Here is a 25,927-nt window from a genome sequence, read left to right on the forward strand (position 1 = left end):
CAATCCAGAGAGAGCTGAAGAAATAATAATTATAATGAAGTATAATGAAGTAATAATATTAATAAATCCGCAATGTAGTGGGGGCATGATAGCTGAACCGCAATATACCGGGGATCACTGTATTGGTTAGTGGTGCTATTCGCATGGCCCGTTACCTGCTTCTGCTGTGTACTTCATTTGTCTAAAGCGCACTGTCAGCACAGAACAGTTAAATTAGCATAATTTTAGTAAGTATCACCAAACCTCTCACTCTGATATAGAGGCGTATGTTTGTATGTGTGTGTGCATAGATATAGCTAAATTGGGTTGTAAATTTTAGTGTATGATCCTGGTGCTTTATAAATTAACAAAATTGTTGTACTTTATTTATATTTATTCTTACCATTTGGACTAGAATTTAACATTAAACATTTAGAACAATTTGTAGCTTACTCCAACTCCGTGTCCTTGTTTTGTAATGTGTAATTTATGGATTATAAAAAAAAAAAAAAAGTAAACAAAGACTCAAATTAAGGAGAGTTGTTGTCAAAATTTCACTAAGAAAACAAAGATCAAACTTTGTACTCAATGCGGTGTTGCGCAGACCCTTTATTTATGAACAAGTGCATATTTAGATAAAAGATGTTTAAAAGTACTTTTTTTGTGGAAGGGTTGGCATTGTCCCAGAGCTTTTACATATAGAAAATTAATACAGGCGACAGGAAGATATGATAATCCAAGTTTTAATTATGGTCTGCTTATATTTGCTTCAACTTTTATTGACAGGGTGTGGTTTTACACAAACACAGTGACATGGATTGTATTTTAAAGTCAGCAAAAAACCATCAGTGACGTTATTTATGGGCTGCAATTTAAGATTATAAACCCACATTTCAAACAGTAGTTACAAAGTCATCTTATTAAAATACTAACACTTACTGTTATACCAGTTGGTCTAGGTTACCAGAACTATGACTTTGACTATGATTTTGCCTGGTATAACTGAGCATTAACCTGGTTTATTTTCTCTTGGAGTGTTTTTTTTTTATTTTTATTCTTCTTCTCCATTGTCACCACAGATTCAGATTCAACCTTAATGTCATTGTGTGGAGTACAGAGTCAATGAAATGCTGTTAGCATCTAACCAGAAAGTGCAAATAATGATATATTAATATAATAAAGTTCAAACAATTGCTACAGTGCAAAGACCTGATAGATATGTAAGCAAGTCATTCGAAGACATTAACCCTGTAGAGTGGAATTCAGCAGATTGACAGCCAAGGGAAACAAGTTGTCCTTAACCTGATGGTGTGACAGCAGAGGCTTCTGTTTCACTTTTCGGATGGCAGGCTATGCTTGAAATGTGAGGACCCTTTTATAATATCTGTCCCCCTTTTTCCTCAGTTGTGGGTAACTGAACACCAGTGGTATGTAATAGGTTGTTTGCACTACCTGATCCTGGGCCTTTTGATCAGAGGCTGAACAATTTTTATACCACATCAAGATGCAGTTCTTCAGTATGGTTATAATGGTGCAATGATACAAAATTTGCCAAAACTCTGAGGTGATAGGTGAGCTTTCCTCTGCATCCTCAGGAAATACAATATGTAAACGATATATAGTTTAAATTTGATCTATCATTATAGATGTTTAAATACTTGGGATCAACAGTACAGAGTAACGGGGATTGTGGAAGAGAAGTGATAAAGAGTGTAGGCAGGATGGAATAGGTGGAGAAGAGTGTCGGGAGTAATTAGCGACAGACCGGTATCTGCAAGAGTGAAAGGGAGGGTCTATAAGACGGTAATGAGACCAGCTATGTTATATGGGCAGGAGATGGTGGCACTAACCAGAAAGCAGGAGACAGAGCTGGAGGTAGCAGAATTATTGATGCTAAGATTTGCACTGGGCGTGACGAGGATGGGCAGGATTAGAAACGAGTACATTAGAGGGTCAACTCAGGTTGGACAGTTGGGAGACAAAGTCAGAGAGGCGAGATTGCGTTGGTTTGGACATGTGCAGAGGAGAGATGCTGGGTATATTAGGAGATGGATGTTAAGGATAGAGCTGCCAGGCAGAGGAAAAGAGGAAGGCCTAAGAAAAGATTTATGGATGTGGTGAGAGAGGACTTGCAGGTGATGGGTGTAACAGAACAAGATGCAGAGGACAGGAAGATACGGAAAAAGATGATCCACTGTGGCAACCCCTAATGGGAGCAGCCAAAAGAAGAAGATGATGATGATTATAGATGTAAACTTGTGCAATTGTAAAGTTCCTGCAACCAGGAAAGTGCTCTATGCCAAAATAAACAACTGAAAAATACACATGAACACAGCAGTAGGTTGCTCAAGAATGAAAAGCTTAAATTTAGTTTATTAGGATTGTCTTCCTATTGTCTGTGCTTCCCCACTGTTCTCATACACGTGTTGTAAGCAAGTCTAATTTGTTCATTGCAAAAACAAACATTCATGTCTCAGTGCTTCTCTGTATCTCCTACATTCACATTATAGTAAAACTCCTGTATATTAAAATACTTACTTCTTTTTGAATATTGAGCAAATTGATGTTGACTTGTTCACAGATTTGAGTTTGTTTTGTACAATATCTTTTGGAAAAAGATCTGAACATGAAGTCAAAATATCAAACAATGGTACAGGTTTCTACTTAATTAGTAGACAATTCTGAAAGTCACCATCTTTACGGTGGATATTTAGGAGCAATTGGTAAAGTACACAAATATATAAAGAAATACTCTGAAACACAAAAGTGAAACATTAGATCTTTACAAGGTGGGAAAGTTGCAAAGTATTAGGAGTTTGACTTCTCATTGATCTACTTTCCAACTCTTACAGAGCATATTCCTTTCATGTCACTGCTGATGGACAGATGCAGCCTGTACCCTTCCCTCCTGATGCTCTCATTGGTCCAGGAATCCCCCGACATGCCCGGCAAATCAATACTTTGAGCCATGGAGAGGTGGTATGTGCAGTGACCATCAGCAACCCCACAAGACATGTTTACACAGGGGGTAAAGGCTGTGTTAAGGTCTGGGACATCAGTCAGCCTGGCAATAAAAGCCCAGTGTCTCAGCTGGACTGTTTGGTAAGTGAAGTTTATCCTAAACCAAACCACTTATTCCCAAAAAGTAAATAAGTAACTTGTTTTAACACAAATTGTACAATTTGAATCTATTTTATTTTATTGTAGTGGATGGGTGTAATGTTTTTGTGAAAGCAAAACAAATACAGTAGCACCCCCAGTTATTGCTAGGCAGTTATTTATTATATATGTAGTCTTTACATTGCCATGTCACTAAAGAACATAATAACAAAAAAAAAATTGAAAAGATAGGTTATTAAATAACAGGCTTGTGCATTGCTTCAGCTAGCGCTAGGGCAGGTCAACTCCCCTAGTTATTTTAACTGCCTTAACCAGGGGCTGGACGTCAGAGAAAAACTAAGATGAGAGCCAGTACGCATCTAAGAGTGCCTATAGTCAACAGCAAAAAAAAGTTTGCTAATCATTGTGCTTTAAGGCTTCCTTGAGCTTTGCTGAACTTTGTCTTTCCATTTTATAACACAAGTTTTTTTTTTTTTTTTGTTTTTTTTTTTACTTTCCAGGACACCAACCCTATTGATTAGTGGTGCTATTCATATCGCCAATGCTTCTGCTGCATGCTTCGTTTGCATAAAGCTCCCTTGTTAGGGTAGCACTAAGCTTGCACATTAGCATAATATTAATATATATTGATAAATGAAAAGTTATCAACAAATAAAAAAGTCTTGGTGGATTTTCTTTTTTCTAAAATGTCCCTAAATTATAATCAAACTAGTCAATGCGTTTTTGAGAGTTTGGGGTATTTAGTTTTTCTGTTGGTGATGAGATTTGTAACCCCTAAATACAGTCATATGAAAAAGTTTGGGAACCCCTCTCAGCCTGCATCATAATTTACTCTACTTTCAACAAAAAAGATAACAGTGGTATGTCTCATTTCCTAGGAACATCTGAGTACTGGGGTGTTTTCCGAACAAAGATTTTTAGTGAAGCAGTATTTAGTTATATGAAATTAAATAAAATGTGAAAAACTGGCTGTGCAAAAATTTGGGTACCCTTGTAATTTTGCTGATTTGAAAGCATGTAACTTCACAATACTGATTACTTGCAACACCAAATTGGTTGGATTAGCTCATTAAGCCTTGAACTTCATAGACAGGTGTGTCCAATCATGAGAAAAGGTATTTACTGTAAGGTGGTCAATTGCAAGTTGTGCTTCCCCTTGACTCTCCTCTGATTAGTGACAGCATGGGATCCTCAAAGCAACTCTCAAAAGATCTGAAAACAAAGATTGTTCAGTATCATGGTTTAGGGGAAGGCTACAAAAAGCTATCTCAGAGGTTTAAACTGTCAGTTTCAACTATAAGGAATGGAATCAGGAAATGGAAGGCCACGTGTACAGTTGCTGTTAAACCCAGGTCTGGCATGCCATGAAAAATACAGTAGTGGCATATGCGCAGGATTGTGAGAATGGTTACAGACAACCCACAGACCACCTCCAAAGACCTGCAAGAACATCTTGCTGCAGATGGTGTATCTGTACATCGTTCTACAATTCAGCATAATTTGTACAAAGAACATCTGTATGGCAGGGTGATGAGAAAGAAGCTCTTTCTGCACTCATGCCACAAAAAGAGTCGCTTGTTGTATGCAAATGCTCATTTAGACAAGCCAGATTCATTTTGGAACAAAGTATTTTGGACTGATGAGACAAAAATTGAGTTATCTGGTCATAACAAAAAGCGCTTTGCATGGCGGAAGAAGAACATCGCATTCTACGAAAAACACCTGCTACCTACTGTCAAATTTGGTTCCATCATGCTGTGTGGCTAGTTCAGGGACTGGGGCCCTTGTTAAAGTCGAGGGTCAGATGAATTCAACCCAATATCAACTAATTCTTCAGGAAAATGTTCAAACATCAGTCACAAAGTTGAAGTTACGCAGGGGTTGGATATTCCAACAAGACAATAACCCAAAACTAGGGGTGGGTAGTATGACCAAAATTCTATATCACGGTATTTTTCTAAATTATCCCGGTTTCACGGTATTCGACGGTATTTTTTTCCCCATGCATGAGTGGATGTTAACCACATTTTCCACTGCAATTACTGGCTAAGAATAACCTATTCCACTGTCAAGAGTATTGTACATTGTACAAAAAAAAAACATTTTAATGTGCACACAAGTATTAATACAGTTTTGCATTGCCCCATAAAGTGATAGTTTTCAAGGGGGTGGCACTAATAGAGAAGGTATCACATTGCATGACAGATGCAGTCAAAATATAGAACCTTTTTATTGAACAAATTTTGCAAAAACAAACTATAATTTTGACAACATATTTTCAACCATACAAAGAGGCATTTAGACCTAGTAAAATATCCAGAAGTGCTTGTCAAAAATTGTATTGCACCGAATATGTCTTAGAAAAGGAATAAATAGTAAATATTTTTTGTAAACCAACTACACTTTCTGTTAATGTTAACAATCTGTGTCCACTGACACATTAAAGTGACTTTTTAAACAACTTTATCATCATTAAACTGCATAATGTTTAAACTAATAAATAATAACAATAAAACAAATAATAGAATTATTACTGATAGTTGCACTATTACTTCAAGACTTCAAGCCCAGGTGCATTACACAGTATTCACCAAATTAAAATAAAATACAACAAGTGCAACTTGGTGATGACATCTTTACCAGCTGAACCATCATTTAGGCAAACTGCATTAATATGGACCTTGCTTCAAGCTATACTGGGAAGAAAAAAACAAACTATATGTCGAGAACAAAGTCAACATTTCCACTTTATTCTCGCCGTTTATGTCGAGATTAAAGTCGACATTTCCACTTTATTCTCGCCGTTTATGTTGAGATTAAAGTCGACATTTCCACTTTATTCTCATAGTTTACTTCATAATTAAAGTAGAATGTCGTAAACTAAACTTTTTCTTAAAATCAGTGTTTAATCAATTACTTAATTTACCCCATCATAAATTAATGCAGCACATTAAATGCTTTCTGTTACGTTCCCCGACCCAGTGGTTAATCACTACGCTTCTTAAACTGACTTCCTCCGCACTAAGAGAAGACAGCGATCACCATACAGAATCCATTCACTTCATGATATTCCTGCTTTCTGAAAATTTAGAATGCTAAGATAAATACTTGATATCATTTTCATGATGAAATGCATTAAAGCAGGTATTACACATGCACGGTAGTGCTGCTCCCTCGCAGTAAGGGGTCCCCAGGTGTATGTTCAGTGTAGAGAACTTTATGGCAGGTGTGACGAGGCTCCAAAAAACTGGATGTATGAATAGCTATCGCACAGGTTTAACTTAAATATTGTGTAAATGTTGGGTTTGTGATCTGCTGGTCGGAGACACGAACACAGAATTCAATGCATGTTCTTCTGAGCGGGCTATCTTTATTGCATGCATGCTGTTTCTATCTGACGTAGGCTACCAAAACCCCAGTTCCTACCCTTCCTTTTTCTTTCACCACATAACCAATCACCACACGATAAACGTCTTTGTGAAATTAAAACTAGTTATAAACTTAGCCCACGGAGTGTTCAGAACTTTAAAAATATCTTCGTTATACATGTTTAATTATGCCATCAATTCAGAGTTGCGCCCATCTCTGAACGAATCACTTAACACAAAGCATTTAATGTGCTATATAACTTATGACGGGGTTTGAGAAAATCTAGTAAATTAAATATTCATTTTATGATGTTTAGTTTACGATGTTCTACTTTAATGACAAATTACGAGAATAAAGTCAAAAGAATATATTCTCGTCATAAGCGTGAAGATTAAAGTGGAAATGTCGAGAATAAAGTCAAAATGTCGTCACACTATTACACAGTACCCAGGTACATTACACTGTATTGAAAACAAATAAAACAAGTACAACTTGGCTTGCAGTAATATCCAGTAGTATAGAAACAGTATTTACACATCTGACCTTTTAAAACTAAAGCATCTCCAGGCGACAGACGTGACTGCTTTTTTTCGACTCTCTGTCCATTTTCACTGCGCGGCATACCTATGCTACCGCCCACTATTTGGTGGTGTAGCAGTGAAAAAGAGCCCTAGTGCAACAAATCCTGTGTTTAGCAGTGTAGCAGTGAAAAAGGTCCCCACTTGAACAGTTTCCCGCTGCGCCACGTTCCAAACGTCGTTTAGGCAATTTAAACCGGTGTTGCGGTATAAGAAAAATCCATATCATAAAAAAAATTAAAAACGGTTTTCAGTATGAACCGGTGTACCGCCCAGCACTACCCAAAACACAGTTCAAAATCTACAAAGGCATTCATGCAGAGGGAGAAGTACAATGTTCTGGAATGGCCGTCACAGTCCTCTGACTTGAATATCATCGAAAATCTGTGGGATGATTTGAAGCAGGCTGTCCATGCTCGGCAGCCATCAAATTTAACTGAACTGGAGAGATTTTGTATGGAAGAATGGTCCAGAATACCTCCATCCAGAATCCAGACACTCATCAAAGGCTATAGGAGGCATCTGGAGGCTGTTATATTTGCAAAAAGAAGCTCAACTAAAGTATTGATATAATATCTCTGTTGGGGTGCCCAAATGTATGCACCTGTCTAATTTTGTTATGATGAATATTGCATATTTTCTGTTAATCCAATAAACTTAATGTCACTGCTGAAATACTACTGTTTCCATAAGGCATGTCATATATTAAAATGAAGTTGCTACTTTGAAAGCTCAGCCAATGATAAAAAAAAATCCAAAGAATTAAGAGGGGTTCCCAAATCTTTTCATATGACTGTATTAATATATTGAAATGTTTTTTCATAGTGGGATACCTGGTGTTCCATATGTTACCATGCTTCCAAATTTCAGCTTTTTAACTAAATGAGAAATAGTGTTTTTTTTAAGTGAGTCTATGAGTCAGTCATCATTCAATTTTGTCTAGGTATATGGTTAAATACAGATCACAGTCTTGTATACAGATTAAAGAGAAATTCTTGTTAACATGCAACACGTCGCCAATCTCTGCCACCACAATTACTAATCATGTAAACACAAGGGCCTTATACAAGCTACACCTACAAATGAGACTCTAATCTCAAACAAACCATGAAACTAATGTGTAATACCTATTAAAATACAAAATTTGGATCCTAAGGACAAATATCTCCAACAAAATCATCAACAATTTAATAATCATTTCTGATTTTACATGTTCATATTAGACTGTGTTTAAATAGACATTTTATTTTCACCATAGGTTCAACATTCTTATTTTTTTAATACATTTGAGTCAAGGTGTTAACCACATTTCATAAAAAGGTCAGTATAGTGGCAGGGCTTTACAAAAGTATCTAATATCTAAAATGAAAAGCAAAACAAGTAAAGAATTTAAAATGGCAACAGATTATTTCATTTACTGCATGGGTCAAAACATTTCTTTCCATAAAGCTCTTTTGACCCTTCTTCTGCCACACTTAATCACTTTTCAATATACATTACTAGAAATAAAAAATGGTTGAAATCTGTGTTTGTCGGAGGATTTGGACTGTAACACAATTGAATCCTCCACTACAGGCACTTCTTTCTAGGTAACTTAAGCAGCATTCAAGATTCTATGGCTATAAGAGTAAATGAAGCACAGCTGTTTTATTGTTATATTTAGCACTACAGCACAATACCAATTTTGCAAATATAAGAGTTTAAACTGCTAAAACAGTATATTCCATTGGATTTAAAATTACAGTAGATATGCCGATTGCCATTTTATTAGAGCTACATGAATGTTTGAAGATTTCTGCCTTTTTATCTGCATTACATTGGGGCAGAGTCTATTTTAGGTTTTTACTTTGCATTCTTTTGAATTATTGTCTAAGTTCATTTTTTCACATGTAATTTATGGTTCATAAGACATTTTTGTCTGGAAGAATGGATACAATACAGTTTACTGATTTTTTTTAAAGCAAAATTGCATCCAGTGCTCAACAAATACTTCTAACATATGGCTTTCCAATAATGCCATTACTGTTTTGTGATTGTTGCAGCTGAAGTACCTGTTCTGAAGCCGTTTATTTTTTTTTTGCTCTAGACAGCTACTGCAGCTAATTGACCTGTCTGAGCAGGTGAAGAGCAAATAAAACAGCTCATAGCGAGTGTTTATTTAAGAACTCCAATTAAGCAATACATTTTATTGTTCTATTGCCAGTTTAAGTTGCACCCTTATAGCTGCTGGAGCTGGTACTCACAATAGTGATGACAAATGCCAAAGCTACTTGTATGCTCTGAAGCTAAAGAATACTAGACTAGTATAATCTGATAATATGATGTAATATAATTTTTATTATCTTTTTTTTTTTTGTTTGTTTTTTAAACAGAATAGGGACAATTATATCCGTTCCTGCAAATTGCTGCCTGATGGCTGCACCCTTATTGTTGGAGGGGAGGCCAGCACATTATCCATCTGGGACTTAGCAGCACCGACTCCACGCATTAAAGCAGAGCTAACATCCTCTGCTCCCGCATGTTATGCTTTAGCTATCAGTCCAGACTCTAAGGTGTGCTTTTCTTGCTGCAGTGATGGCAACATTGCAGTGTGGGACCTGCATAACCAGACATTAGTAAGGTAAGTACCTTGCTTCCATTTTGACTAGCATAATAATAGATAGATAGATAGATAGATACTTTAATATCAGTTTTAGAATACCTAAGTGTCTGAAGGTATCCTTTCTACATCTGTTTAGAGGTAACATATAGTATGGAAAATTTTTGTTATTCCAAAAACCAGTTTCACTTGCCTATATTACATAAAGAGCAATGTTCTGATTCTTAGCTCTCAATAAGATTGTGAAAAACTGTTTCAAAACATAATTTCTTTTAGGATTTACTGTTGATCAGTGTTGCTGTATGTTTTTAATTCTTCATAAGAATGTTCAGTGTTTTTTAACGCTGTGGTTAATTCTGTAAGTATATCAAAGTTCAGAAGAAATTAATTAAATCTTCTTAGTGGAATGGAGTATTTTCAAAAAGAGTGAGGAATTGATATTGTTTTCTGGAAATGAAAATATAGTTCCTTGCAAAGGTTTGGTCAGCTCTGGCCAAATTATGTATTTTGTTGACCTTTGTAGTTTCATTTTGTTACTTCAAAGTAAAACAATTGTATTTTTCTGAAAAATTTAAAGTGCAATTATAAATTATTTGATGAACTGAACAAAGTGTGGGGAGAAGAAAAGTAATGTGACATTTGCATGTGTTTGGCACCTTTTTGAGTTGTAAGGTCTTAGAGCTCATTAGATCATTAGTCGGGCCTGGGTTAGCTCGTTATATGTTAGTCTGGTCAATAATTGAGAGTAGGAATTGTCAGCTGATGACAATTCCTGAGCCTATAAATTCTTTGACATTTTGAACACTGTGCAACAGTCAACAAAAAGGACTCCTCTAAGCAACTGACCGAGAGTCTGAAAATTAAAGTAATTGATGCCTATAAACCATGGGAAGACTATAAAAAGATATCAAAGTGCTTTCAGATAGCAATTTCGGCAGGCCAAAATGGTAGTTACATGGAGCTGTGGAGGTTCTGAAAGACCAAGAAAGCGGACAGATAGAACAGCTTGTATACTGTATAAAAAGACCAAGCAAAACACTCAAATGACTGCAAGGGACCTGCAGACAGGATTGGCTGAGAAAGGGAATGGTGGTGCAATGCTCTACTGTGTTGCAGCATTCCTAACATAGACATGGCCTTCATGGTAGAGCCATCAGTAGGAAACCTGTGATCTCCTCACAGAAAACAGCATCTTAAGTATGCAAAGTAACATCAGCATAAGAAGGAAGCTTTTAGGAACTGAGTGCTATGGATAGAAAAAAATAAAACTGAACTGTTTGTCCACAACCAGAAAAAGTTTTTTTTTTTTGAGGAAAAAAAGGAGCAGAATTTGAAGAGACGAACACCTTGCTAACTTTTAAGTATGGAGGTGGATTTATTATGCTTTTGTTTTGTATGTCAGCTAATGGCACAGGAAACATTTTTGCAAATACAGTGAGGAATAGGTTCTAGTAAATATCAAGAAATGTTGGTCAGGAAACTGAAAACGAAAAAAAGGTGGCTTCTGCAAGGAGACAACAGTCCAAAAATGCACTTCAAATTTTTTTTATAAAGTACCTCAAGAAAAACAAGGTGAAGATTCTGGAATGGACATTGCAGTCCCCAGACTTGAACATCATTGAAAGTCTGTGGGTAGATCTTCAATGTGCTGTGCACACAAGACAGCCCAAAAATATCTCGCAGCTGGAAGTGAACAGCAGGGAAGAAAAGGAAATTTTTTTCTAAAACAAGGGTTCAGAGACTCCTAGCCGGTAGCAAAAAATGTTTGCAAGCTTTAACTTTTGGCAAAGGCAAGTGTTACTAATTACTAAATTAGTAGGATATCCAAACTTTTACAAATGCCACCTTTTACACTTAAATTTTTTTTAGTTCTTCAAATAAATTGTATCTGTACATTAACAGTTAAAAAAAAGTGGCATTGTTTGAGCTTGTTTGCTATCGATGTTGTATTAACTCTTTTTTTTATGTTTGTTTGTTTAAAATGTCAATTTGCCCAGGGGTGTTCAAACTTTTGCATGGAACTGTAAGTCATGAAACCTGATAAATATTTAATTCTGTTTGCAAAGAAACAATATACTGTTATAAAATTATTTGTGTTTTTCTCATGTATGAGGCTAAATTCAGTTTTAATAAGAAAAGAATCATACCTTTGCGCTTAGCTTAAAAATTATTTATTATATCTGCCTCATTTCTGATATCCTGTTTTTCTAACTTGCAACAGTTTGTCAGTGCCGGTAATATTTTAGTATAATAAAACAATTTTAGAATAAGATTACTATTTGAACACTTTAAAACAGTACTGTATTCTTGGAATTTTTGATATTTGTTTAACTTGAAATTGATTCAAGTCCTACTGGAAAGTATTTTTTGAAAAATGCAAATATAAAAATCTAGAAAAATACAAACCTCCAGCCAATGAAGTTTTAAGTTTGTTTTTAGAAGATATGTGGATTGTAATAATATCGGACACCTGGCAATTAAACACACAAGTCAAATGAAATTGTTACTTCCACTGAGACAAAATTAATTAATGTGTTGTATGTGAAAATAACAATGACACAAACTTGCATTTTAGAACCTAAAATATTGCAGAATAAAAGTGCATGTGCAATTTAAATTGTTTCTGTTTTAGACCACTTTTTCTGATTGTAAATATTTTAGGTTAAAGGTATGATTTTCTTTATTTAGAGGTCTCTTCTCCCTAGTGTCTGCTTTGTACAATAAAGTATCCTTCAGTTCTGCTCTGTTTTCATTTTCAGGATGGCATTTATTTACATGAAGGGTGTTAATTGGGCCAAAGGAATGTTAATCACAATGTTAATCATTAATGTACTTGAACAATCTCAAGATCTGTGACTGACTTATTATATTCAGTACATTACATTCCTATCTATTTTCAAAATTAGTTTTCATTTTATTTTCTTGATCAAGGCTGCAACCCATTTCTCCCTTTTTTGTTTTATTTTTAGGCACAAAAATGTATAATGTAGACTAAACATAGCAGTCCATTGTTGGCCAGTATGCACTCCTGCATCAATTATAAATGCTAAATGTTCAAGTAAAGTGAGACATCAGCTACTGTTTTGGTTAGGTTGTGTCTGCCTCATTTTCTGTGACTTGGTTAATAATTTGTTGAAACTTTGTTGTTTGTTCCTTTAAATCTAATGGAGCGATTAAGCTTGATGTACCTCATTTGAAAATAAAGCCTTTATCGCTCTTGCTAGAAAGAATTTGTTTTACCAGCTGCAATCCTGTTTGCTTTCCTCACACCTGGAAAATGTTTACATAATATAACCATACTTCACATTGTACCAGAATTTGTTTATCCAAATGCTTTAGCAGACATTGGAGAGATGACACGTTTATACAGAGTCCAAAACCAACAACATTACTCTGTTTACCTTGAACTTAGGCAGGAAATCTTTATTCAGCTCCTATTTATTTTATCAGGCAATTCCAGGGCCACACGGATGGAGCCAGCTGTATTGACATTTCCAATGATGGCACCAAGCTGTGGACAGGAGGCCTGGACAACACAGTAAGGTCCTGGGACCTCCGGGAAGGGAGGCAGCTACAGCAGCATGACTTTACATCACAGGTAACTTAAGTAACTGATATTCAGAGATTAGAAGCAGTGTGTTAATTGTTTTACAAGATTTCCTTTTGTTATAGACTGCTTCTTGGTTCAGATTATGTCTAACCCTCGTCATTAAGAAACACCAGCTATCAAAATGTAAACATAGCCTTGTAGTTGCTTCATGAATATCTTTTTAAAGAAATGTTTGTTGTGTTTTAACAACGTCTTAATATTTTTACAAATATTTCTTCCTGCCCTGCACTCAGTGGTCCTGATATATGGTCCATTTTCCTTCAACCTTAAAATTTTTGATTAAGATGTCATAGATTAAGTTGAAGAATCTATCCATCCATTTATCAAGTTTATTTTCTTCACTGTATTTTTTTTTTATTTATTGAATTTATTTAAAGAAAATACCATTACATACAATCAGGTCAAACTTAAAAAAACAAGAATTCAACCCCCAGCACTGCATTTCTTACTGAATATTTAAAGTATGATGACCAAAATGTTAACCAAGATACTTGAACACAATTTATTAATATGTATAAAGGGTCAATAAAGCAGTCGTTCACTGTGGAAACAATAGGAATAAAAGCAGAAATTTTAAATTATTGTGGGTAAGGATGATAATATAATTTTAAATCGCCTTCAGTGCACAGAATTTTTCTTCAATTCAGGTTATCTGCAGTATAAGTGTATAGTGGTATTTGGAGAAGTTAAAGATAAACTTCAGATAGTTGCAGCTGCCACACTGGTTTACAGTGGATTAGCACTATTGATAGCTATTCTGGATATTAGAACACTGACCTTTTGTATGTACAGAGTGCCTGCTGTATGTAAATAGTAGGAGGAAATAGACAATAAGTGAGATACATCTGATATTTGTGGGCACAAGGAGAAAAATGTTCACTTAGCACACACATTGGGCACAGCCAATTCTTATTTTCATTATTTCATTCATTCTGACCACTTCCTGTAACTTCAGTATTACGTAAACTGCACGGTTTTTCCATGCCATTTTCAAACCATGGACGATGGACAGGGTAGTGTTCTGGCACTGGCTATGCTCATTCATACGCACTGTTACACATGGTCAATTTGTAGATGCCATTTAACCTAACAGTGCGTCTCTGCAGTGTGAGAGGAATACCATTTTGTCTGGAGAATCCTGTGCAGATAGAAAAATATCATTAACACTAGAATTACCAGAGTCTACGAAAAAACTCGTAGATCCAGCCCATCTTAAAACCATTCGCACCTCTCCACCAGCGTCCTTTGTCCTCTAAATGTGCCGATAAAAACAAGCTGCAAACAGCCGGCTATTCCATCCCTCCACTGACCTAGAACGTACACGAGCATCTCCCAGCTCATGCCTTGATTGATTAGTGGAGTTTTACTACTAAAATGTTAAAAATGTTTCTGTTTTAAAAATGTATTTACACAGATTACTGTAGAAACGGAACACACATGAAATGTGTGTGTTCCAAATAGCGATCTATTATTTCCACTCTAAAAATCCAGCAGTTCAGTCACTCCCAGATAATCAAACAAGGCATGAGCTGGGAAAACTTAGTGAACGTTCTGCGATGGTGGGGGATGGAATAGCCGGCTGCTTGCTGTCGTCTTAATCAGCACATTTAGAAAACAAAAGACGCTGGCGGAGAGGTGAGAACGGTTTTAAGGTGGGCCGGATCTACGAGTTTTTTCGTAGACTCTGGTAATTCTAGTGCTAAAGCTCCATATTCTATAGATAATGATTAGTCCAACATTTGAATCCATTCCATGAGGGAGGTTAGATATTATTGCTATCTACTGTGGAGCCATGCTGCTTTAAGTATAGCTGTAGTATAGTCTGGTGTGTTTTTGAAGGGTGGTGGGGTTTGTTCTAAAAGTGTTTGTCAATCTGTGGGTCACATTCACGGACATGCTTCCGATGGGTCAGCAAATAATGTGTAGTAAAGTTAGCCACGTTCATCCAAGCGTGAATTCAGTGCCAAGTCATATAGTGCTCTCTCTTTAGAGTAGCATTTATTGCAGTAGCACTAGAGAGCCTTTGTTTCTATGTCATGAAAATATAAAAAATATTCCCATGGCATGACTGCCCTGTGTCACATCCTGTGAAACGGTCAAACTGAAAAGCAAAGACGTGTATAAGAAAGGGAGTGAACAGGGAAGGGAATAACAACCAAGTTTGCTAGGTGAAGAGAATGCAACACTTGAAATGTAAAAAGTGCAAAAACTGATGCAGCACAAGATTGTGACAATTTTTAGGGTGTTATAAAGAGTGGTGAATAGCTTTGGGGTATATATAGTACCAGTGTTTTATACTGAAAGTAGCTTCATAGGCCACAGACAAGTGGTCCATGCTTTATGGCACGGGTGTCGAACTCCAGTCCTGGAGGGCCGCAGTGGCTGCAGGTTTTCATTCTAACCATCTTCGTTATTAGTGACCTGATTTTGCTGCTAGGACTGGAGTTTGACACCCCTGCTTTATGGCATGTTAGCCTTCATGGCATACATTGCATCTAAATCTGTTGCACTGGTGCAAAGAAGATATTGCCTTAATTTAATGTGTCTCAGCAAGGAAGAATTCCTTCTTGTAATACTGTTTTAAGTGTGTGAAGGATATGCTTGGGTTATTGGGAACTGTAAGAAAATCAGAAAATGTCCACATGTTGGTCAGCAACAGTAAACATTACAACTAGACCGTTCACCGAAATCTTCATCAAGACATATCCTATAACTCATATAAACAAATAGTACATTGGATTTTTTTTTTTTAACTTAATAAAAATTGTTAAAAGAAAGTCAGGGCACATTTAAATATTTCCAAACTCATTTAGAAAAGTTACATTGTTAATTGTGGAGCTCATTTGAAAAACATTATTTTAAAAAATGCTATTTAAGAGAAGGTAAATATATTTTTTGACTACTTTATTCCTTATTTTGCACCTTCAGTCTGGTCAAAAAAGTTAAGTGACTATTCATACTTTCAAAAATAATTTTTATTTCTTTATTTTTCTTAGCTTTACTAAAGCTTCAGTAAGCATTTACTCTGGCGGTGATATACTGTCACTCTGATTTCCATTTCTTGTTTTGACTGATAATGATGGTTTTATTAACAATATATTTGCGTTCCACGTTTCTTTATTTGTAATATTCATGTTAGAGAGGAAACAAAAATGTCTACTTTTTTATTATATGTAAATTTTTATTTATGTGTTTATGCCTACGCTCTCATTATAATACATCATGGGTCCCAGTGTAGTACTGATTTTCTTGTTTGTGTCCTTGGATTAAAAAGTAAAAAAAAAAACCCCTGCATTAGAGCATTTATTTATTGAGCTTCAGTAAAATGCTAAATTTCCCCCTTTGGGCAAATAAATAAACTACTACTACTGCAAAAAATAAATTATAACAACAGAACAAACTGGCTAGCCACTTTCAAATTAACTTGATAGCAACTGCCTGAAAAACGTATCCAGGGAGACATTTTGCTACCAGTTTACAGCTTGATATTCACAGTCATTTTTAAAGCAATAACAGTAAAAGTTACAACTGTCAAATAACTGATAACCATGTTTTCTATTTTGAAACTTGCATTAACAAACTGAAATTAAATTAAAATATACAGTACAGTTTTTTTCCAGGGCTGTTTCTTGCCTTGTGTAAAAAATACTGCTCGGATAGAATCCGTCCCCCTCTGACCCTGAATTAGATTACACAGGCCTGAGAATTTTCTGTTGTTCTTTAGATCTTACTTGCAATTTCAGAATGATAAAGGCAGAAAACAGCTTTCTTCTGCATTTTATTCAATATATACAGGTTTATGCAGCGACCTGATCATGTTTAATTGCATTTTCATTCTATTATATAATAAACAAAATAGGTCAAAAAAACATTGACATATTATAAGGTACAGCAAACATTGCACTCTCTTTGTTTTCATAAAATGCGATTTTAAAGTCTTGTTCTTTCAACACTGCTTTTACCATACTGGCATGTGTTCTGTTTTTTTTATTAACATACGTACAAAAAAGAGAATCAAAGCTATTTATGGATTATAGATGATGAGTTACTGCTTAGTAGTGTCAGTTTAGCTGTTGCTGACAAGAAAAGGTGGCTTTTCCTTCATGGTCTGAATCTGTGTAGATTACCCAGCCTTTCTGCATAGTGCTTTTTGTCTGGTAACAACACACTGACTCATTCACCAAAGCACATGGAATTCTAAGCACAAAGCATGGAATGGTAAAAGTCACGCAATTCTTAATCTGTTTGTCAGCTCTTGATAAACACAGCCCTTTACAATATTGCAACCTTACAGTATTTATTCTGAAACTAACCTTACAAATCCTGTGTTAATACCTTACATAAGCAATGGAGCATAACTTGCTGTGAATGAAGCTGGTGATCTACTATGTATGAAAAACTGGGAATGAAAAAATCCTCCCTTGAAAGCCTGTGTGATGATAAAAAAAGTGCAGTTTTGTAAAATGTCAAATAGTCTTCATTTATTTGTGTATTTTTTTTTCTTGATTCTCCTAGATTTTTTCTCTTGGTTATTGCCCCACTGGAGAATGGCTGGCTGTTGGAATGGAGAGCAGTAATGTGGAGGTTTTACATGTAAACAAACCTGACAAGTATCAACTGCACCTCCACGAGAGCTGTGTATTATCTCTACAGTTTGCATATTGTGGTAAGGATTCATTTCAAAAGGTAGTTTTGCCTGTTAAGCTTCTGAACTATCCTTATGGAAACATCTATCAACTGAAGTGACTTAACAAAACCACAGCTATTAACCTTAGTTAATTTTAGTTTGCTTTGGAATTAATTTTTTCCAGTGATCTTCATTGTATCCATTGTTTGTGTTACGTATGTGATGTAACCCTTTCAGAAGGGATTATGTCATTCATAATGTTAATTGTATTTTTTCTTTCCTTACTAGGAAAATGGTTTGTAAGCACAGGCAAAGATAACTTGTTGAATGCTTGGAGGACACCATATGGCGCTAGCATATTTCAGGTACATGTTCATATTTTAAATAGTTCTTTTTATTTTTGAGAAAAAATAAAGAATCTACATTGAATTTTCTATAGTTAATACTAAACAATTGCCTGTATTTAGTGTTGGTAGTACTAGATGTCTTTTTAGACAAATCCAGAAATAGAATTTTGGTATTAAACTTAATCAAAATGCTTCTTAGTTAAATACAACAACTTATACAAATTATTGATTAAGAACATTTCTGCAAAGCATAATAATACCAAAATAACATGTAAACTTTTTAGTCATTATTTTTAAACAATGTTTAGGATTTTTGTTTAGGATTTCTTTTTAGTTTTCATTCTTTATATAATTTTTTCCTAAGTTCTATTCAGATGATTCATAAAGCTGTAAATATTAGAAAATGTTTGTGTTTTTATCCCAATTATTGTAATAAATCTAAGTATATTACTATTGTACATTCATCCTGATTCGCTAAGTAAGATATTAAAGAATTTCTGCTCTGCTAAAGAATTTAACTGCTGTAATATTATTCTGTTTTTGTGAAAATGTTAGAAAACAACCCTGCCTCACCACACTATGCATAATTCTGAATGTCGGTGTACAATCACATTGTGGCCATAACATTTTAGCCCAAAAAAGCAGACACTGTGGTTAAGGCTTTGAACTGGTTGTGGGTTCAAATCCTGCTACTGATACTCTGAAACCATGAGCAAGTTACTTGACCTGCTTGTGCGCCAATTGGAAAAGCAACAGAAATGTAACCAATTGTATCATAAATGTTGTAAGTTGCCCTGGATAAAGCCCTCGGCCAAATAAGTAAATGTCAATAATTATTTAGCAAAAAGACAAACTTAAATAGCCTATCCAGAGTCTTCCAGTTAAAATACTTTTCCTATTATCGTTAATAGAGTACTTTCATACAATGGTTTAAAGTTTCATGAAACCAAATAAAGGCAATCACAGATGCAGTTCTTGTTTAACTCAAGAATATACATATAAATAATATGCCTGTATAATTATTTGATAAAACAATATCCACCCACACACATTTGTTGTATTCCAGCACTCAGTCCTTTATAGTGTAGATTATTTTTCAGTTTCGTGCACTGTTTGGATAATTCGCTTAATGAATCATCCAAGTCCTCCTCCTTACGGTTTAGAGCTAAACAAAGGCATGGTGTTTTTTTTTGGTTTTTTTTTTGCACAGTAAATCTGAATGCCCCTTTCCAGTTGCTTCTATATGTCTGTTTTGGGGAAATTGAATGGGGTCATTTGTTGGTTTTAGTTGTTAGTTTTATACCTTTTAATTTCCATACAGTGTATCCTCTTGAACCAAAAATTGGACTTAAGAACTTTATTTTAATATATTCTTCTTGTTTTTTTCTTATTCTTTCAGTCCAAGGAGTCCTCTTCAGTACTTAGCTGTGATATCTCAGTGGATGATAAATACATTGTTACTGGATCTGGGGACAAAAAGGCCACAGTCTATGAAGTTATCTACTGAATACCAAATGTTGTTTGTTTGTTATTCCCTTTTGTATTAAACACGTGAATTGGGGCACAGTTCGTGAAAGTGCTAAACCCTGAAGTGTATGGCTTACATACTGCCCACTGTGATGGGAGAGCACAAGCAACAAAACACAACAAAAGGAAATAGTTGCTGAGCCGCATCAACCTAAATAAAACTTAAGACTGTGAAATGTCAGCAGAGTTACAGACCTTTAATGGATGACCTCAGTAAATTCTGACTTTTTTTATTTTTTTGAAAACTTCTGATGAACATTGGATGCACTCTCTTGACCTCATACATACGAAGTCTGTGGCATTGCCTCCTCTTTCCACCACCTTTATGTCTTTTAATTGTAGAACAGTGGAGTCTCAGATGAACTTGTCCTTTTTTATTTTGGCATCTTGTGATGTTTTTTTTGCATTTTTGTTGAAGGTCAAACTATTTGTAAAAATTGTAAATATTTGGTTTACTACAGTAAAGGATTTAGTATCAACAAAATATTTGGTATGTCTTTTTATATAAAATAAAGTAACTTAGAAACAATTATGCTTCGTCTAACTACTATATTTTGCTGAATTCCTATACACAATAAATGTTTAGTAACAAAATAAAGATCCTTGCTTATCTTGTAAAGAAATGTTAAACCATGATAATAAGAGAATTAGATATACATGGCCTTAGTTACTTTAATTAAGGTTGTTTTATGCTCATGTTTTTCTTTAACAATAAGTGTATCTTAAAGCACATTTCTCTTTACCAGTTGGCACCTTAATATTGTATTCAGAAAAGGTTGTACAAGAAATAGCTGAAGAAAGAACTGAAAACTGCTCTTGAAATGTTAATATGGATATTTCAGTATAGGTTTCATTTTAAAGTATAAACTTATTGGTTTTAATTTTTATTTATAGATCTACAAAACTAGAAATAATGTATCTTGTGGCATTTTTTTATTTTCATTGTAAACCCTAAAATTAAAGGTATGATTATACTTAGAAAGATGGTGTTCCCCACCCTCACATGCAAGCTGACCATCACACAAGGAGCTTTTGATAACATTGGATAATGAAACTTTTTGCTTCTTGAAAACCTTTGGGTGTATCTTTTGGATTTTGGCCTTCTAATCACAAAACTAAATTTTAAATTGTCCTATTATGTACCCATGTACTTATTTTGTGATTTTCTTTTACATCATATACAGTATAACAACTATAACTTTGAAATCTGTGGTGATGTAAAAGTAGTAACACTGCTACTAGGAATGCAGTTCCTGACATACAAAGCACTGTGATATCATTTGCAAATGGGATAGCCATGCTCAAGAGTCTCCACTGCATTTTAAAAAAATAAAATAAAATACTGGTCACTCCCTGAGCATTTAGTTCCAGGGCAGAAAAATGTTGCTCACGAACCACTATGTCAATCCAACAAGGATATTTTTTTACCACCTATTAATACTTGGACTATTGCTTGAGACAGATGTTTCCACAAATGCCACGATTAAAAAAGTTATTTTTGTTGGTCCCCAAGTCAGGCTTGTCATCAAGATCTGTTGGAGAAATCGCATAGAAGGCATTCAAGGATGATGTTGAGAATTTTCTTGGCAACTGCAGAGCACCAACCTAAGTCCTGCTGGCTAATGTGCTTCGCTTGTGCAAAACCATAAAGTGCAACATACTGCTGAAGGTTCATTTTCTTCATTCACACTTCTCTGATAATCTTGGTGTAGTCATAACATGGTGAAAGGTTTCACCAGGACATTGGAACAATCGAAAAGTAGTGTCTGGGCAAGTGGGATCCTTTGGCTGGCTGGCTATTGTTGGACAGTGAAATGATAAGCATCAGATGAGAGTGTAAATGAAAATCATCAGGAAAAACTTTCTAGCTCAATTGAACTAATGCATGTGTCTATCATTAAGCGATTACACACTCTAAATTCAATACCATACCTTTTTCTAAGTCCACTTTATCTTGAGCAGGGTTGTTGGGTGATGAAGCCTATCCCAGCAAGGTGAACATGTACACACCACACATACACTTAGGCCTTTTTGGCATTGCTGATCCACCTAACCTGCATGTTTCTGAACTGTGGGAAGAAACTCACACAGACACAGGGAGAAAAACTGTGCAGGCAGGACCCACAATTCTGTTCTCCTTTCTGTGAGGCAGCAGCACTACCACTGTGCCACCCTTTTTAATTTAATTTCATGTTCACATTCCTATGTGATGCAGCAAACCTGAAATTATATTTGAGTTCAGCATGAAGCTGTGTTATTTATAACTAAATATTTTCAGGATGCAAAACAATTGGAAAAAAAATGTCCACTGTAATGTTAAGAGTCTGTAGTTCAGCTCTTTGGTGACTTGGATTTTAAAAAATTAATCCAAAGAATGAAGTGTGGAAGACACCATGATTTGTGTGTGCATGTAAGTAATGTATTTAATCTTAGAGTAAATGTACCACCATATTGAAAATCTTATTAACAAACCTTGCCTTTTAAAATACAGTATTCTTCTAGGTTTATTGCACATATTGTATGAACTAAATGAGTTCTTCCTGTTTTAAATAATATACTATCTTTATTTGAATGATCAATAGCATGCTTATGACATTCTGTTACAGTGAACACAGTTTTGTTAGGTTCATAATGCTCACCCTGCACAGGCCATTAAAACTACCTATAATAATGGGGATTTAAACACTGACTAAGGCAGGATAAAATAAAGAGTGCTCAAAAATATTCAATGTTTATAAATTATAATTATTTATTGACTTTCATGTTCTAGAAAATGAGTGATAATGACAACTGTGTTATTAGTGTATGGGTAGAAAGCCCCCAGATGCCATGCTTCTAAGTACTATGTCACTATAATCCTAGTAGAAAGCAAGCATTGATTGAGAAGAGTATTAATACATACAAAAGATATCTTCTGAAACAAGCACAACATATTTAGAATCCTAAATGTTCATTCAGCATGAGTGCTATTCAAAATTTATAATTGAACATAAATGAAAAATCATTTTAATTTATACCAAAAATGTTTTTTTTTTTTTTTATTTATTTAAAGGACCAAGTAAAATTGCCATAGACTGAGTTTAAATCTTAAACTTGTTGACATCTGAGGTGTTTGCTGAAAAGCAGATTATTTTGCTGTTTGTGTATTGATCATTTTCTATGCCTGTTTTTCTACAATTACAACTGGTGTCAGAAGTTGTTTAAGCGAGTTGTTTGTTTGTTGTATTTTTATGACTGTATGTTGGTTATTCCGTATTATTCTGTGTTGGGTGGTGGGAGGAGACATGGGGACAGTGTACAAACTCCACATATATGGCAAATGGACACCGCAGAAAGAACAGCAAAAAATGTCAACAGCAATTGTCATTTTCCAATAACCCCAAAAGAACCACCTTTAAAACATTTTTCCATGTTTTCATCATATTGCATGATTAGAACACTTGAAAGCTCATCAGTGTGTCCAAGTTCAAGTTGTGAATAAGCACTCAGCTAGAAATCATAGTTAGGCTTGGTAAATCTAAGCCATTTAACAGAAGAGAGAAGGGAGAGATGCAGATGGTAAGTGTGTTTTAGTCTAGGACAGTTGGGTAAAATGCATAGAGATAAAATGACATCATATTATTTCCCTACCTGTTCCTTGCACTTGTCTGACATATTCCCATATCACACAATAATTGAGATAGTTAAAACACTTTCAGTAATTAATCTCTCGAAATGGGTCTTTGCTTTCCATGAAACTTCAAACTAAGCTTACTTGACCGCAAGGGATTCATTAACCTCCAATGTTACATTGCTTCAGACACTTGAAGTTCTTCACATACCTGTTGATAGGTAAAGGTGAGCCTGTTTTTTTTTTTACTTCTGTCAAAGTCCACAACCAGTTCTTTTGTTTAATATTTAACTCCCAAATTAATTTATGCAGACTCATTAAAACTTGTAACAAGCCATTCAAGAGTGGTGTTATCACCTCTTGTGTTCATAAAATAGAATGTAAAAAACAAAGCATGGATTGAGATCAACAAAGTTACAGGGGTCACTGACCTGCATGGATAGACCATATTATCAGGTATATAAAAAGCTTCTTTTCTGTCCCATGCTGAATACTGTTACAGAGCAATAAGTCAAAATGGATGCCTCCATTGTGCACTTTTTTGAAAAACCCAATAGCAGAAATGGGAAATCTGAATAACCATGTAAAATCCCTATAAACATTAGCAGCACAGATTCTGTGAATTGATTTAATGGTGTTGCCTGGCTAGAAATAAATGGGGGTCTTTTGGAAATTCAACATGGAGAGACACAACCCATAATGAGACAAAAAGCTGTAGTCCAGGAAAACAATGCCAAATGAATTGAGAAGAAAATACTGTACTGTACGCATCCTCATCCCAATGCATTTATGCTGCCTGATGGGAATTGTAGTCCCTGCATTTGTGTAGTTTTTTGAAAAGACCCTCTCCTATTAGAACCCCTCTTCCCAATATGACATATAGCCTATATTTTAAGTTGAGCCAACAGCAAGGCACATGCAAAATTTCATGAAAATCGGTTCAGCCCTTTTTGCACCATTGGCCAACACACATCCAAACAGAAATCGCTTACGATTTTATTGTTTTGAATAAGTTGGATCAAATGTGATCCCAGATTTTAAAGTTATCTTGACAATTCAAGACAAGTCAAACAATGATGCACAGTCTTTCCTTGTATGTGCCAACTTAATAACTTTGTAACAGAACAGGAAATCATAACTTTAACTTTTAAAGTGATATCTGCTACCTTGGTCCCATTCCCAATAAAAGTAGTGAAAAGTTTAGGCACTGTACTTTACACTCAATTCTTAACATTTTAAAATGATCATCACCTCAGGGATTATTACAGTGTACATTTATTTTATTATTTATTTATTACTGACTCGCACAGTTCCTAATGTAATTAGAAGTGTTAGTTGTCAAGACAAATGTTTTATAAAATTTTAACATATTTCTAATTAACCTTTTTTACTTTAGAACTTTCAGTCTGGCTTTCACATTAACCACAGTACAGAAATGGTGTTACATTGTCACATCAAACACATTTTAATGTCTTCTGGTGAAGTAAACACTACAGTTATTTTGATGTTAGGTTATAGCGTGCAGCCTTTGACTCCATGACCACTCATTTCTGTTATACAAGCTTGAAAATGGCATTGTGCTCTTGGTTACTGTTCTCCTATCTTGGTTCAAAAGAATCAAACTGATTTCAGCATGTATAGAAATGTAATCATAGTGCTTCATTTTATTCTGAAGTTAAATATGGTATCTCTCAGGGTCCAGTAATCAGATTATTACTGTTTTCACACTGTTCTGCTCTTGAGAAATATCATTAGAAAACATCTGATTTCAATTGTATGCAGATGATACCCGCCTCTGTCTTTCCTTCACACAAAATTGTATTTCTCCCATTATGTCCTTAATTAATTATGCTAACGTATTAAAAGCACTTGTGTAAGTGATGTCTTCTTATCTTTGAATAGACAAAAAACAGAAATGCTGTGAATTGGTAAGAATGATACAGATAGCAGCAAGGTCCTGTCCAGTTTATAACTTGAGAGCCTCAATATTAGTTTTGCTAAATCAGCTCACAATTTCAGCATTATATTTGACAGCAGCTTTTCTTTTATCATACACATTCCAAAAATACATAAAATCTGATTTTATTTTCTTAAAACAAAGGAAATTTAGGATGTTTGATTATGGAGCATATAGAAAAGTTGATTCATGCATTTATAACATACCCATAACAGTGCCTTCTAAATTCTGTTATTACCATCTCAAAACATAGGAATATCAAAATGTTTAACTATAAAGATCATAGGCAAGGTAATTCTTGCATTTATTTTATTAGTAGAAATGACTACTATAATGCACTTACTGTTTAAACTGTTCCATTTGAACCTTTCAGTGAACTGAAAATTCTGCTACAAGAATAATACTAGATAGATAGATAGATACTTTATTAATCCCAAGGGGAAATTCACATACTCCAGCAGCAACATACTGATACAAAAAATACTGATACTAGAACTAGGAGTACAAACAAATGAAGTAACCCCTGCTTTTGCATCTTTGCACTGGCTTCCAGTTAAGTTCAGGGCTGATTTCAAAGCCATCCTTCTTACAGATAAAGCTTTCA

General features: G+C 34.9%; 1 protein-coding gene across 4 annotated transcripts in view; it reads left to right on the forward strand.

Annotated features, from left to right (window-relative positions):
* Positions 1–20,285, forward strand: part of LOC114652190 (transducin-like enhancer protein 1) — a 129,619-nt gene extending 109,334 nt beyond the window's left edge. For all 4 annotated transcript variants that reach the window (XM_051928052.1, XM_051928053.1, XM_028802433.2 and 1 more), the window contains 6 exons: positions 2,832–3,081; positions 9,419–9,666; positions 13,096–13,243; positions 17,771–17,921; positions 18,171–18,247; positions 19,629–20,285. In XM_051928052.1, coding sequence (XP_051784012.1) covers positions 2,832–3,081; positions 9,419–9,666; positions 13,096–13,243; positions 17,771–17,921; positions 18,171–18,247; positions 19,629–19,736 — 982 coding nt within the window. In that variant the 3' untranslated portion in view covers positions 19,737–20,285. The remainder of the gene's footprint in view (positions 1–2,831; positions 3,082–9,418; positions 9,667–13,095; positions 13,244–17,770; positions 17,922–18,170; positions 18,248–19,628) is intronic.
* The last annotated feature ends 5,642 nt before the right edge of the window (positions 20,286–25,927 follow it).

The sequence above is a fragment of the Erpetoichthys calabaricus genome, chromosome 5 (genome assembly GCF_900747795.2).
Source record: "Erpetoichthys calabaricus chromosome 5, fErpCal1.3, whole genome shotgun sequence".
Lineage (NCBI taxonomy): Eukaryota > Metazoa > Chordata > Cladistia > Polypteriformes > Polypteridae > Erpetoichthys > Erpetoichthys calabaricus.